Source organism: Orycteropus afer, unplaced genomic scaffold, assembly GCF_000298275.1.
Source record: "Orycteropus afer afer isolate SDZICR_OR568_19922 unplaced genomic scaffold, OryAfe1.0 scaffold00214, whole genome shotgun sequence".
In the NCBI taxonomy this organism is placed as follows: Eukaryota; Metazoa; Chordata; class Mammalia; order Tubulidentata; family Orycteropodidae; genus Orycteropus; species Orycteropus afer.
Window position 1 is genome coordinate 3,401,053 of NW_006921801.1, and position 13,454 is coordinate 3,414,506.

The 13,454-nt window shown below is 41.7% G+C and overlaps 1 protein-coding gene across 1 annotated transcript in view; it reads left to right on the plus strand.

Moving 5' to 3' along the window:
- Window positions 1-13,454, plus strand: part of SAMD4A (sterile alpha motif domain containing 4A) — a 266,612-nt gene that overhangs the window by 161,278 nt on the left and 91,880 nt on the right. Inside the window, exon 2 of the mRNA XM_007948350.1 lies at window positions 5,834-6,352. Coding sequence (XP_007946541.1) covers window positions 5,834-6,352 — 519 coding nt within the window. The remainder of the gene's footprint in view (window positions 1-5,833; window positions 6,353-13,454) is intronic.

The window sequence follows — 13,454 nt, forward strand, 5'->3', positions numbered from 1 at the left end:
GTATCAGGCAGTGTTTCATTGCTGTTCATACGGTTTTCAGTAGTCACTCTTTCAGAAGTGGACCTGGCACATCCTTCTTCCTAGTTTGTCTTAGTTGGGAAACTCTGCTGAAACCTGTCCACCATGAGTGACTCTGCTGGTATTTGAAATACCAGTGGTATAGGTTCCAGCATCACAGTACAACAAACTGACGGATGGTGGTGCGATCAATTTAAAAGTCTTTATTACATGATTTGTGTAGGATTTAGTTTATAATATAAATTCTTCCTAGGAACATTTGACCATTTCAGACCCACTGATATTCCTGCCTTTTAGCATATTTAACTAGTACCTCTTCTATGTGTTAATTCCCAGCCATTTCTTGCATGAGGAAATTGCCTAAATGCACTTGTGAGAAACCCTTTTATGTTAAATGTTATTAAACTGAAAACAAGGGTATAATAAAATAGCAATTTAAGGGTAATTTACTAACAACTGGAGCCCTTAAACACTGACATACCATTGTGAAGTAATAATACCAGACTTGATACTTAAACACACTCTTTATCACTCCAAAAATCATTGGGACAGTTTCCTAATCCTCATGGTTTTTAATTATAGCTCTTTTAATCTTTTTTTCACTACTTTATGCCACTGGTTTATAAATTATGAATCATTGACTTTAACCACATAAAACATCCAATAAGCTCTCTTTATTCAGAGAATTTGACAAAGAAATAGAGGTTAGTTGGCATCATCCAACCTTTCTGTTCTTGGACTTTACTTCTGTTTTGCACATCATCTCCTAAATTGGGTGATATCAGGGTGGGTAGAAACTGTGTCATAGAAGTGATACATTAATTTTAAAATTATGATAAGTCCTGTGTCTTCCCCAGTAGGAGAATCTGTTGAAAAGATGGTCAAAGAAGGCCAGTGGCAGCTGGCAGGACCTAGCGAAGGTGGGACCTAGCGAAGGTGTACCAAGTCCCTGCATTTAGGATCTAACTTCTATCTGAAGATGGAGTCTCCCCCTGAGTCCTGCTCACCCTGAGAGGTGACTCATGCTAACTAGAAAGCAGGGAATTAGACCCCACAACCCTGACTTCCTTACCATGAGAAACTATCATCAGTTGAACAAGACGTACTCAAAGTCTATATAATCAGCATGCATTTTCCCTATAGGCAGACCTCCACAGGCAGCCAAATCATAATCAGAAGCCATTTATTAAGTTGCCCTGAAAAACTATTGTCATAAAACCTGGAATTATGTAGAATCTGTATGATCAGTGCATTCTCTACGTGAAGCCACGTGGGGAGCCAAATCATCGTCTAAGGGTTGTTTGGTGAGTGGATAATCAGGATGAGGAAGGCTAAGTGAGGTGAATGTATAATGGCAATAGAATAGTTTCTTTCTTGCCTCCACCACAGAATGGGAATGGCTTTGCCAGAAGGATTGAATTTCTCCAAGCCAAATGGCCAAAATTTCCTTTTTCCTGGAGAAACATTTGGATAGGTATATTATTTTTGGCTGCACAACAAATAACTTAAAATTTAGCAGTTTAAAATAACAAACATACATTACCACATACAGTTTCTTTGGGTCAGGGATATGGGTCAGGGTCGCTCAAAATGCCGTTTGGGTGTGCAGGCACCTGAGGGTTGAACTGAGGTGGAGAGATCTGTTTCTAGGATGATTTAGTCACGTGGCTAGCAAATTGGTGGTGGCTGTGGGCAGGAGGCCTCGGTTCCTCACCACAACTCTCCATAGGAGTTTTCGAGGTGGTATCTCTATGGAAGTAGATTGCCCAGTCTTGCTTCTGAGGAGTGGCTAGGGGGTTTGAACCGCCAGCCTTCTGGTTAGCAGTCAAATAAATGCCCTAGGCACTACGCTACTAGGGCACAGAAAACATTTAATAACTGTTAGCTGTCATCAGTGGCAGCTATAGCAAGAGCAGAAAAAGTTTGATCCAGTAGGTGTTATTTAGCCCACAGAAGGCAATCTTATTTCCATGTACCCAATGGTATGAAACAAAAGCCGTAGTTATCTTCCTAACCACATCACAGCTATTTAAGTCCTGTCCCAAGGACAGAGAAAAAACTGTATCAGCTTTTGGAGGGACCAGGGCCAGTGGCCTCTTGTTTTCTTTTCCTCTTTGCTGTGTTTGTGTGTTCTCTGAATCCCAGGTTCATCCCTGGCAGAGAGCAATTATAGGGAGATAACATGTTTAGTTCTCATCTGAGTCCTCTTTTTGATATGTTTTCATTTCTGATTTTTTTTTTTTTTTGGCTGACCTTTTGTGAGGAAGTGTAGAATATCCAAACAGGAAAATGACCTAGCAGAAAGCTAGGGGGTTTCTCAGCCTTGTAACTTGTTATCCAAGATTGTTTCCGAATTTTATTTTTAAATGTACATTTTCAGAGGTAGAGCCTACCTACATCTCATCATTGTTGACTTCTGACACAGGTTTATCTTCCTGTCAGCCCCTTTTGCTTCTTTCCAGTGCCTCTTTAGATCCTTGGGCATAATGAATAGATTTTATCTTCCCAGACCAATTAATAATCTAAAACACGCCTCATGTTCGCTGAAAATGTATTGATGAGAAACTGGAATTAGTGCTTTCTTCATCTCCCAGAGCTACTTTAAAAAAGTAGTCCTGTGGCAGGTGGCATTAGTTAAATATAGAAACAGGGAGTTGGGAGGGACCTTTAAGACCATCTGCACTTTCCTGCCTGCCTTCCCCAGGGTGGTAGTTAAGGTTATGTGTCAACTTGGGTGGGCCTGGTTTTGAGTGGCTGGGCAGCGGGATGTAGTTATTCCCCATGATGAGACTGGTAATCGACTCCATGGTGGAATCTACTGGAGCAGCTGAGTAGCTGCCTTAGGGATGTGATCTGCTTCCAGTATGTAGGAGGACAGCTTGGAGGAAGGTCTTGGAGCCTTTTGGCATGCTTCGACCCTGCACGCAGCCTGATCTTCATTCAGCAGCCTGCTGTGTTTCCTGCCAATGTTGGGACTGTCTCTGGACTTGAATTAGTGGCCAGCCATGTTGTTTGGTAATCTTAGGACTGTGCCATTTTATTTGTCAACCTTGGGTTTCTCAGCCTCAGCAGCCAGCAGCTGCTTGAGTTAAGAGAAGCCTCCAGCTTCAGTGGGTTGGGAGCAAGAGGCAGAGCTGAAGCCCAAGGTTGAGGGGCTGTCACTCTCTGCCCCTAGAGCTGGCACTTTGAATTTGGGCTTCTAGCCTCCTAAACTGTAAGAGAATAAACCTGTTTTTTTTTTTTTTTTTTTTTTTTCCAGTGTCGTCCTCCCTTTTCCTAATGTTATCATGGTGATCACAGACTCTTTCTGTATATCCCTCCCCTTACCCACATCAGCGTGTGGGCCCCAGCTAGCCTGGAATTAATCCCTCCCCTTCCCTCCCCACCCCGGTAACCTACAAAGTGAGTCCTCTTTCGCAAGCAAACCCTTCTTTGTCTTTTTAGAGTAATGGGCTCATGTTTGTTATAAATCACCCATATGTACTATTTCTGTTAGATTGGTGCTAGAGAACCAAAACACCCCGTGTGAATGTCTCTGGTCCTGTGCTGTACATGTCAGTAGCCATTAGCCATGTGTGGCTTCAGAGAACTTCAATTGTAGCTAGTCCAAGTTGAAATGTACTGTAGGTGGTAAAATGTATCCTATATTTTGAAGACTAAATATTAAAAAAAAGATGTGAAGTATCTCATTAATAATTTTATATTAATTATGTGTTGAAATGATACCGTTTTGGATATATTGGGTTATATAAACTATATTAAAATTGATTTCACCTATTTCTTTTTTACATTAATGTGACTACTAGAAAATTTATAATTATGTTTATAGCTTGCATTACATTTCTTTTGGACAGTGGTTTCTGAATCATCTAGCTCTATTATTCCATCCCCCAGGACAGGTTCTAGAACCTTCCTTGGTGATTCCTCCAAGGGTTTTATCTGGCAGCTCATTTCTTCTCCACATCCACTCTTAATCTCTCCTGTTTAATTTGAAGTCTTCAAATAGTTGATGGTTCAGCATCTCCTCATGAAAGACCTACTTGAAGAGAATCAAGCATCTTCTCATAGTACTTTCTAAGATAAATAACTCTATTTTCTTTCATATTTTGACTTTATTGCTGTTTTCTAACCCTTTGATCATGTTTAATGACCTTCCCTAGATTGTCTTCAGTTTCTGTATATTATTGTGTTTGGGGTGAAAGTTTACACAGCAAATGAGTTTTCTTCCCATTTAACAATTACTACACAAATTATTCTGTGACATTGGTTACATTTTTTCACAACGTGTCAACATTCTCATTAATTCCTTTCTAGATGTTTCATTCCAGTAATCTGGTTTCCTTATTCTTTTTCCCTTCCACCTTTGCTTGAGAGTAACTGTTGACCATTTAGTTTTCTGTATTATTTTTAAAACTTGGTAGCCAAAGCCATGTCTATCACTCTAACTAGGGTCTGACTAATGCAAAGACAAGTAGAAGGAATTACTTCCTTTTGAGTCATTACTTCGCTTAATCCTAAAGCACAGTGAGGGGCAGATGCCATTTGTACGGCTGTGGACTGATGAGCAAGTTCAGGCTCAGAGGAGTTACTTACCAGAATAACTTACCAAATTCCACCACAAATTAAGTGGCAGATCTGGGATTTGTACCCAGATTTGCCTGATGCCAGAGTCCACATTCTTTCATTATATTCCATTCCTTCCTTGTCTGATACTTTTCTTTAGAGATACCCTTGTGGTCTTGAGATGTCATGAAGTATGTGGCTGATGCACTTATAGCTTATAACGACCACTGGGCTTTTTCTAATATGTTTGTGCCTAACTAAAATTGGGAAGCCCTTTGGCTAAATTCCAGAATCCTCTTTCAGCTCTGTTGATACTGCATAAAAGCCAGCAGGGTTGTGCAGTGTTAGTCCAGGTAGGGTCATCAGTGGGCGAGAGTCGAGGTCTCCTGGTTTCAGGAATGGTTTTTCTGGAAGGGAGCTTGCTTTCCTGTGGTCTCAACTGCTGTAGCTATCAGCCTTCAGAACCACCTACCGGCCAGTCAATGGCAAAGTGCATTGTTTATCCAGTTTACTTAAGGCAACAAGCTTGTGCTTTGAGCAGGAAGGACCAAGAAGGTCCTTGTGAGTGTGTTAAAAACAGATCGTCACATAAAAGTAGCCTGTTTAGCGTGTATGCTCAGAGATGTCCCTGGAGCCAAGTCCATTGGCTCATTCTAGCTTTCAGTTTATGTCCTTCCTCTGAGTTAGGTGAAGGATGCAGACTTATTATTATGAGATGAGAGAAGTACTTTTTTCTGGCCGATTTCTCCACCTGTGAAGTTTAACACGCTTCACGCATATTCCTTTTTGCCAGGGTTTAAACCACTTTCCACAGCTATCTCGGGGTGGGGCAGCAGCTTTACCCCCAGGGACCCAGATATGGTACCCTTGGTTATACTGGCTTTCCTATGGGTGTTTCCTTATTCCTTAGCCCCCTGTCTATCTGAGAAGGTAGCTGGACTTTTCCAAGAAAGAAACAGGGCTGTAAATTCTCTTTGGTCGTACCAAAGTAGTGGTCACCAATTTGGAAATAGAATGAAAATTTGATTGAACACCCAAACATCTCAGAACATTTATTCTGTGTTTCATTGAAGTCACTGTCCCCTCAGAACCCAAACTCAGTTATTTAACCAATCAATGCCTTAACTGTTTTGAGAAAATTTAGCCAAATACTTAGATTGAGAGTCTCATCCACAGGAATTCTCTTTAAAGTGTGGCTTTAGTGTTGGAGTGGGTATATTTGCTTATTTGCCCTGTATATTTTCCTTTTCAGGAATCATTAACCAATGGCAACAGGAATCCAAGGATAAAGTGATTTCCCTCCTATTAACTCACCTGCCTTTGCTGAAGCCAGGAAACCTCGACGCGAAAGTAGAGTATATGAAACTGCTGCCCAAAATCCTGGCACATTCTATTGAACACAACCAGCACATTGAGGAGAGCAGGCAGCTGCTGTCCTATGCATTGATACATCCAGCCACGTCACTGGAAGACCGCAGTGCTTTAGCCATGTGGCTGAACCACTTGGAGGACCGCACATCAACCAGCTTCAGTGGCCAGAACCGAGGCCGTTCAGACTCTGTGGATTATGGGCAGACACACTACTATCACCAAAGACAGAACTCCGACGACAAGCTCAACGGGTGGCAGAACTCTCGGGATTCTGGGATTTGCATCAACGCCTCCAACTGGCAGGACAAAAGCCTGGGGTGTGAGAATGGCCATGTGCCCCTCTACTCCTCCTCGTCCGTCCCCACCACAATCAATACAATTGGAACCAGCACAAGTACAAGTAAGTCCCCTGGAAGCCCTTTGATGCAGTCTGGTTTTGGTGACTTGCTGTGTATGGCATGTCCTGCTGCAAATGTCTGCTCTGAGCACTCTGTAACCCTGGGAGAGAAGGGCTCATTGGAATTGGGTAAGGGAAAAGGTTCTTTGGACCTTTGTGGCTCTTTTGACTCTGGAAAGATGAGAATGTTGGGCAGGTAAAAATGATTGATGGTTCAAATTTGGGTTACAGACAGGACCCCTCCCCAAAAAAAGAGAGAAAGAGAGACTAAATGGTGAAAGGAGACTTCCTGTTTCCAAAAATGGGAATGCCTTTTACCCTTGCATCTTTCACCTGGAGTTTGTGCATTTGCCAAGATACTCGGTTACCATGTGACATTCTAAAGCTGATTCTAACCCATGGTTAACCAGCCAGCCACATGGGCTTTGTGCATTTTTTTTTTCCTGTCTTTTTTTTTTTTTTTCCTTGTTTTAATTTCGCCCTGGAATGTTCCCTCCCTTGCATTTCCTGGTTTGAATCCCTGGTTGTCAGGAGCACTTCTCCTGACAGGGGGAGCGGGTTTGCTTTTACTAAGATTGCTGCTCTGTGCTGTGGCCTGGTGTGAATGCTGTGGACTCCCCTTGCTCAGTCTAACCCCTTAGGAAAGGCAGTTTGGGAACTGCTTTGTGGAGAGGAGAGTTTGGACCAGTAAAGCCACATACCCTGCCCATAGCTGTGACTAGGTTCTCCCTATGCTTCCAATCAGGCTGAGCAAATTGGCAAACATACCATCTGTGCTTAAAGTAAAGCTACAACGTGGGAAAACAGCCACATGACACCGAAATCCTTGTTACTGGTTCTTGTGCGTCCTTGAATATAGTAGAATGCCGAGATAATTTTCTTGGGGGAAGCATTTTATGGTAAGACTTTCGTGCCTGTCAACATTCAGGAACCCCCAATTAAATGATATGAGAATATTCAGAACGGACACTGATGGCTTCTTGGCCTCTACCTCCTTTTCAATCTTTTAGCTAATGGGCCTTTTTAAATGGTTTTCTAAAATACGGAGCACTGTTGAACTATAACTACATTAATTGAAGCAGTATTTTAGTGGCATAACCAAGGAAATACTTAAGATACTGCATTGACAATACTATAGCATGAAGTTTTTGATTCTTTTGTTTTTCCCCCACTTTTATATTTTGATACCAGTAATTTACACATTTGGGGGATGAGATGATTGTGGCCTTGTCAGTTTATTATGTAAGAGGTTCTTGCGGCTGCCAGTCTCCTTTACAGACTAGTCATCCAGCTGGGAACTGTCTCACTAGCCGTTGTGTAATGGGGAGTGATGGCTGGGACTATGCGCGCAAACACATGTGGGCTGGAAAGACAAGAGCCTCTTGGCCCAAGCTTCCTGGGTCAGCAACAGAGTCTAATAATTATTTCTAAACTCTGATAGCTGGGGTATACACAAACTTCAAGCTGCTTGCCTTCTCAAATTTGATCTTTTATGTTTTAAGGGACCGAGTTTTATGTCATTTGTTTTGAAATTAGTCTTGGGTCATCATATTTTCATCTCTACAGATTTAAACATTAAGGGTCAGGTCTTGACAAGATTATGACATTTAAGACAGTTATCAGATTGTGGTAGGTCAACAGGCACTTTTATTTTTCACTGTAGCCAGCCAGCCCCATAAAAAAGCAAACCCTTGGAAAGGAAGAAATAAAGGACTGTCATGACCTCCCAGACCTTTGAGCCCTTGAGCTGAAGAGGGCTGGGAGGTCTGATAAGATGATTAGATTACATTTCTCTGGAAGAAGAAAGGGGTACAAGCCCTGTTTCAGAGCACCAGCAAAGAAGATAAAAGAGCCCAGCCGTCTCCACCTCCGGAAAGTTTCATTCAAACACGTGGCCGTGTCAACACTTGAATTTCAATAATACTTCTTTAACCAAAGGTTTATGTCATTGTTTTATTCCTCTGCATGATCTGTTGTAGTTCAATTGTGTGCAGTTGTGACACCACGAGAACTGTGGTGTCCGTGCTGTCTGAGGTCCAAATCCCAGACCTGCAATTTGGTAACTGCAACATGGCTGAGTTTAATGTCTCTGAGCAAGGTCCCTATTTATAAAATAGGAACACTTATGATATCTGCCTTCAAGGATTGTGGTGAGGGCAAATAAGATTATGTATGTAAATCTCTGGCCCTGGACAGGGATGGCAACAGTTTGCTAAAAGAATCAATGAGAGAAACTGGGGAAAATAGTAAGGAATAAAGTACTAATGCTGACATCCAGGTTTTGTGTTCCCATTTTCAGTTCTTCAATGGTCAGCATTGACGCAAGGCAATGATACAGGCACCTTTCCCTCAGCCCATGGCATGCAGGTAGAGCTCTGGTAGCATAGTGATTAAGACACTTGCCTGCTAACCAGATAGCTGGCGGTTCAAACCCACCAGCCACTCCTCGGAAGGAAGGTCGGGCAATCCTACTTCCGTAGTGATACTGCCTCGGAAACCCGAGGAGGGGTCGCTATGAGTCGGGGCCGACTCGACGGCACATAACAACAACAACAATGGTATGCAGAGTGTTCTAGGGGGCTTGATGTGCTGGGGCTTGGGCCGTTTCACTACAGTAGGAAATGGGCTGGGCTTGAAGCTTCAGGGCCTCTTCTACTGTACTAAAGAGCTATTTTTCTTACCCCTTTCCAAGTGGAAAAAAAAATAACAGGATAATGCATAAAACATTATGGTTATAAGTAAAGAACTGATATCAATTAATGCTATGCATTTTCATATTATTAGCCAAATTAATGACAGTTAATAAAAAGTAACTAGAAAACCATCCCTTTTACAGTTTTTGCTTTTGTTTTTAACCTTGGTTTATTCCACTAAGAGTTGATTTCTTTTGTCTTTGTACTTCAGCTGAGTGCCTTAGAATCTGTGACCTACTCCCTGTGTGAATTTCTAATCATGCAATGGTCCTGCAAACCCTTATTTCACACCTACTGTGTACCTAGCACTGTGTGAGAGTCCATGGAAAATATAAGGGAACTTAAGAACTCTTTCAACTCTTCCAGGGAGCCTATAATATGATTGGAGAGAGAAGATCTATCAATATATCAATCAGTGTCACAATGAAAAATTAAACCTTCCTTTTTGTCAGACTTCTCCACAGAAATTTTACAGACAATTAATAAGTTATATAAAAAGTACAGTAAAATAACACTCTAAGAACACAAGGCAATATAGGATTAAGTGTCAATTAAGTGGAAGGGTCCTTGCTCTGAAGGGTTGCAAATGTATGGAGAGATCCTTGTAAACTAGAGAGTTGGGAAAGACTTTGCAGAGGAAATGGGAAGTGACCTAGGATGTAAAGAGGAAGGAGAATAATTAGGAGGGGAGAAGAGGAAAGTGTGCTTGGCAGAGGAATATGCCTTGTGAACAAAAGGGTGCAGGCAGGGTTGGAGGCAGGGAGGAAGGTTCAGGAAGGCAAGGTGGTAGTGAGAGGAAGGCAGTGAAAGTGGCATGAAGGGATGGATCTGAGGGCCCCTAAAGATGCCCAGAAGCTGTGTGGCACAGTGGTTAAGTGCTCAGCTTCTAACTGAAAGATCAGTCATTCAAAACCATCAGCCACCCTGTGGCAGTCTGTTTCCATAAAGATTTACAGTGTTGGAAATCCTGTGAGGCAGTTCTACTCTGTCCTGTAGGGTCAGTATGAGTCATAATTGACTCAATGGCAGTGGAGTTTTTTGGAGGCCCATCGTGGAGATGGCACAAGATTGGGCAGCATTTAGTTCCATTGTGCATGGAGTCACCATGAGGCAAGGGCTTACTCAATGGCAGTTAACAACAATATCAACAACAAAGAGGCTGAAAATTACTTCATGGGCATGGGAGTGACATGAGCAGCACTGTAATGGGGTTTGGTCTACTGTGGGAAAACTAGATATTTAGCAAGTGGTGAGTACAGGACCAATGAGCCCACTTAGGAAATCCCTTTAAAAAAAACTCAGTTGTGAAGTAAGAAGAATGTCCTTAGGATAGGAATATGTATGGAACAGAAGGAATGGCTAAAAGAATTTCCTTAGGAAAATTGTTAGGATAAAGATTTGGTATTGACTTGGACATAAACTATCGATTCATTTATTTGTTCATTCATTCACTTAGAAAATGTTTTCTGAGCACTTACTATATGCCTTGTGTCCTCAAGGTATTTGGAATAAATATGTCAGTGAACAAGACAAAGGTGCCTTACCTTGTAGGACTTCCAGTCTGGTATATATAAATTACAGTATATAAGTGAATTTTATAATGTTAGAAGTTGATAAGTGTTATGGACATAAGAAAAAGGATAGACTGTTTAGTAAGCATCTGGCCTAGGAGGTGACATGGGGAGGGAGGTTGTAGTATTATATAGGGTGGTCAAGATAGACTTCATTGAGAAGGTGATATGTGAGCAAAGACTTAAAGGAGGTGAAAGAGCTAAATGGGTGTCCAGGGGAAGAGCATTCTAGATAGAGAAAAAGCTAGAGCAAAGATCCCAAGATAGAAGAGTGCCTGGTTTGTCTGGGCAAAAGTAAGGAGGCCACTGGCTGAAGGTGAGTGAGTGAGGAAGATGGTTGTAGAGAGGATATTGGAAGGAGAATGAGGAAGGACAGATCCAACTTGGTATTATAGACCTTTATTCTCAGTAAACCAGGAAGCCATTGGAGAATTTTCAGCAGAGGAGTGATATGATCCGACTTAGGATTTAAAGGGGATCACTCTGGCTTCTGTGTTAAGAATAGATGGTACTAGGGTAAGGATAGAAACAGGAAGCCCAGTTAAGAGCCTGTTGCAGTGATCCAAGCAAGAGATGAGGAAGACTTGGACTAGGATGGCAGAAGTAGAAGGGAGAGAACTGCTCAGAGTCTGGGTATATTTTAAAGTAGAGCCAACAGGATTTCCTGAAAGAATGAGTGAGGGCTGTGAGGGAGAGGATTACAGAATGACTCCAGGGTATTTTTGCCTGAGCAACTGGAAGGATGAAGTTAGTTGCCAATGGTTGAGATGGTGAAAGTCTTTATTTATCAAGTAGAATAAGTTTAGGCGGGAGGAGGTATGGAGTTCAGTGTTAGATACGATGAGTTGGCGATCAGAAATGTCAAATAAGCAGTAGGGTCAATGAGTGTGGAGTTTGGGACACATCCACAGTGGACATTTGGGAATTGACAGCATATATGGGTGGTATTTAAAGCTATGAGATGAAATGAGATCACCAAGGCAGAGATGCAGATAGAAGAGGATAAAGGACCAAGTTTGAGGCACTTCAACATAAAGATTGGGGATAAGAGGAGGAATGGAAACAGTCAAGGAAACTAAGGAGAAACAATTGAGGTTGGAGAAAAAGCAAGAGGGTGTATCTTACAAAGCAAATGAAGATATATCTCAAGGAGAAGGGAATGATTAAGTGAGTCAGATGTTACTGATGTGTCTAATAAAATGAAGACCAAATTGATCTTGAGATTTATTAAAATATTACAGATAAATTGAGTGCTTAGCCCATGATTTTGAGGATGGCACAGGACTGGGCAGTGTTTCATTCTGTTGCACATGGGATCCGTCTGAGTTGAAGCCAATTCGATAGCACCTAACAACAACAAAAGCCCGTGATAGGGACCTGAGGGATAAATAAATTTGAGTTAATGCTTCTCAAGAAATTGGAGGCAAGCTAAAGTGAGGAACAAATTTGGTTTGGATCATAAAGTTTAGGAAGGTGCTGTAACATTGAGATGGAGAAAAATTATGTTTATAAAGGTATGAAAAACAACTGCCTCCTTCACCATAAGACCAGAAGAACTGGATGGTGCCTGACTAACAGTCCTGAGCGTTTTGATCAAAAATTCTACAGAAGAATCCAGATTCAAAGGAAGGAATTGTAGGACAGAATTTCAAATTCTCATGGACTCTAGATTTTCTGAAGCCGTGAAGATTGGATGAACCCCTAAAACAATTGTGCTGCAATAATCTTTAACCTGAAACCAAAAATATCCCTTGAGATCCTTTTAAAACCAAACAGTATTTTAACTTAACTAGTCAAAACTATCTGCCTTGAACATTATGCTCTCTTGTTGTTGTTACGTGCCGTTGAGTCGGACCCGACTCACAGCGACCCCTCCTTGGGTTTCTGAGGAGTATCAGAAGTAGATTGCGCAACCTTCCTTCTGAGGAGTGGCTGGTGGGTTTGAACAGCCAGCCTTCTGTTTAGCAGTCAAGTGCCTTGGGCACTACACGACCAGAGTTCCTTATGCTTTCTTAAGACTATCTGTATGGGATCAAATTGACAATAGCAACTGGAAAGATTAGATAGGAAACTTAGGGGCAGTGAGTTTATGTTAACCGGAAGGAACAACTCAGAAAAGGATGGTGAGAATGCTTGCACAACTCAAAGAACGGCATCAGTGTCATTGGCTGTTCATGTGGAAGCTGTTGGATTGGTGTATATTTTGCTGTGCATCTTCTCAACGATGACAACGAAGTAAACTTTAAAAATTATATTTTCAAAAATAGGTGATAGAACCAGGCAGAGTTTTTGAAGGAAGAGAAGATGAAGATATGAGTAGAGGGCAAAAACCTAAATCTTAATCTAATGAGAGTTAACCTATTTTCATCCATTCATGAAGAGATAAGAGTGCCTTTTATTGATTGCAGAGGTTAAATTAAATGAGTTCTAACAGGACCCTTGAGTTGGATTTTTGCTTCTATGAATGAGATTAGTGAAGAATGGGTTGGGATAGGTTGAGACATCTATTAAGTAACATTCTGGACAGCATCACGTGTTTCAGAGCAAAGGGAAAATTTCCTTTTCATTACCTCCCTTTCCTTGTCAGGCTACTCAGGAATATAATGAATGAGAACGAAAATGTGCAGATTCTTAACTATGAGCCTGTGGGAGCAGAAAAGACCAAAGGATTGGGTACCATAAGCCTAACATAAGTCTCGGTCAACTTCCTTTCAGCCATCACAAGCAATTCTGAATGCGGGGTACACAGAACCTGGCTTGGCACCTGAGGTTTGTGTCCTGTCTGAAGTCTACTATGTTGTTGTTGTTGTTGTGTGCCGTCGAGTCGGCCCCGACTCATAG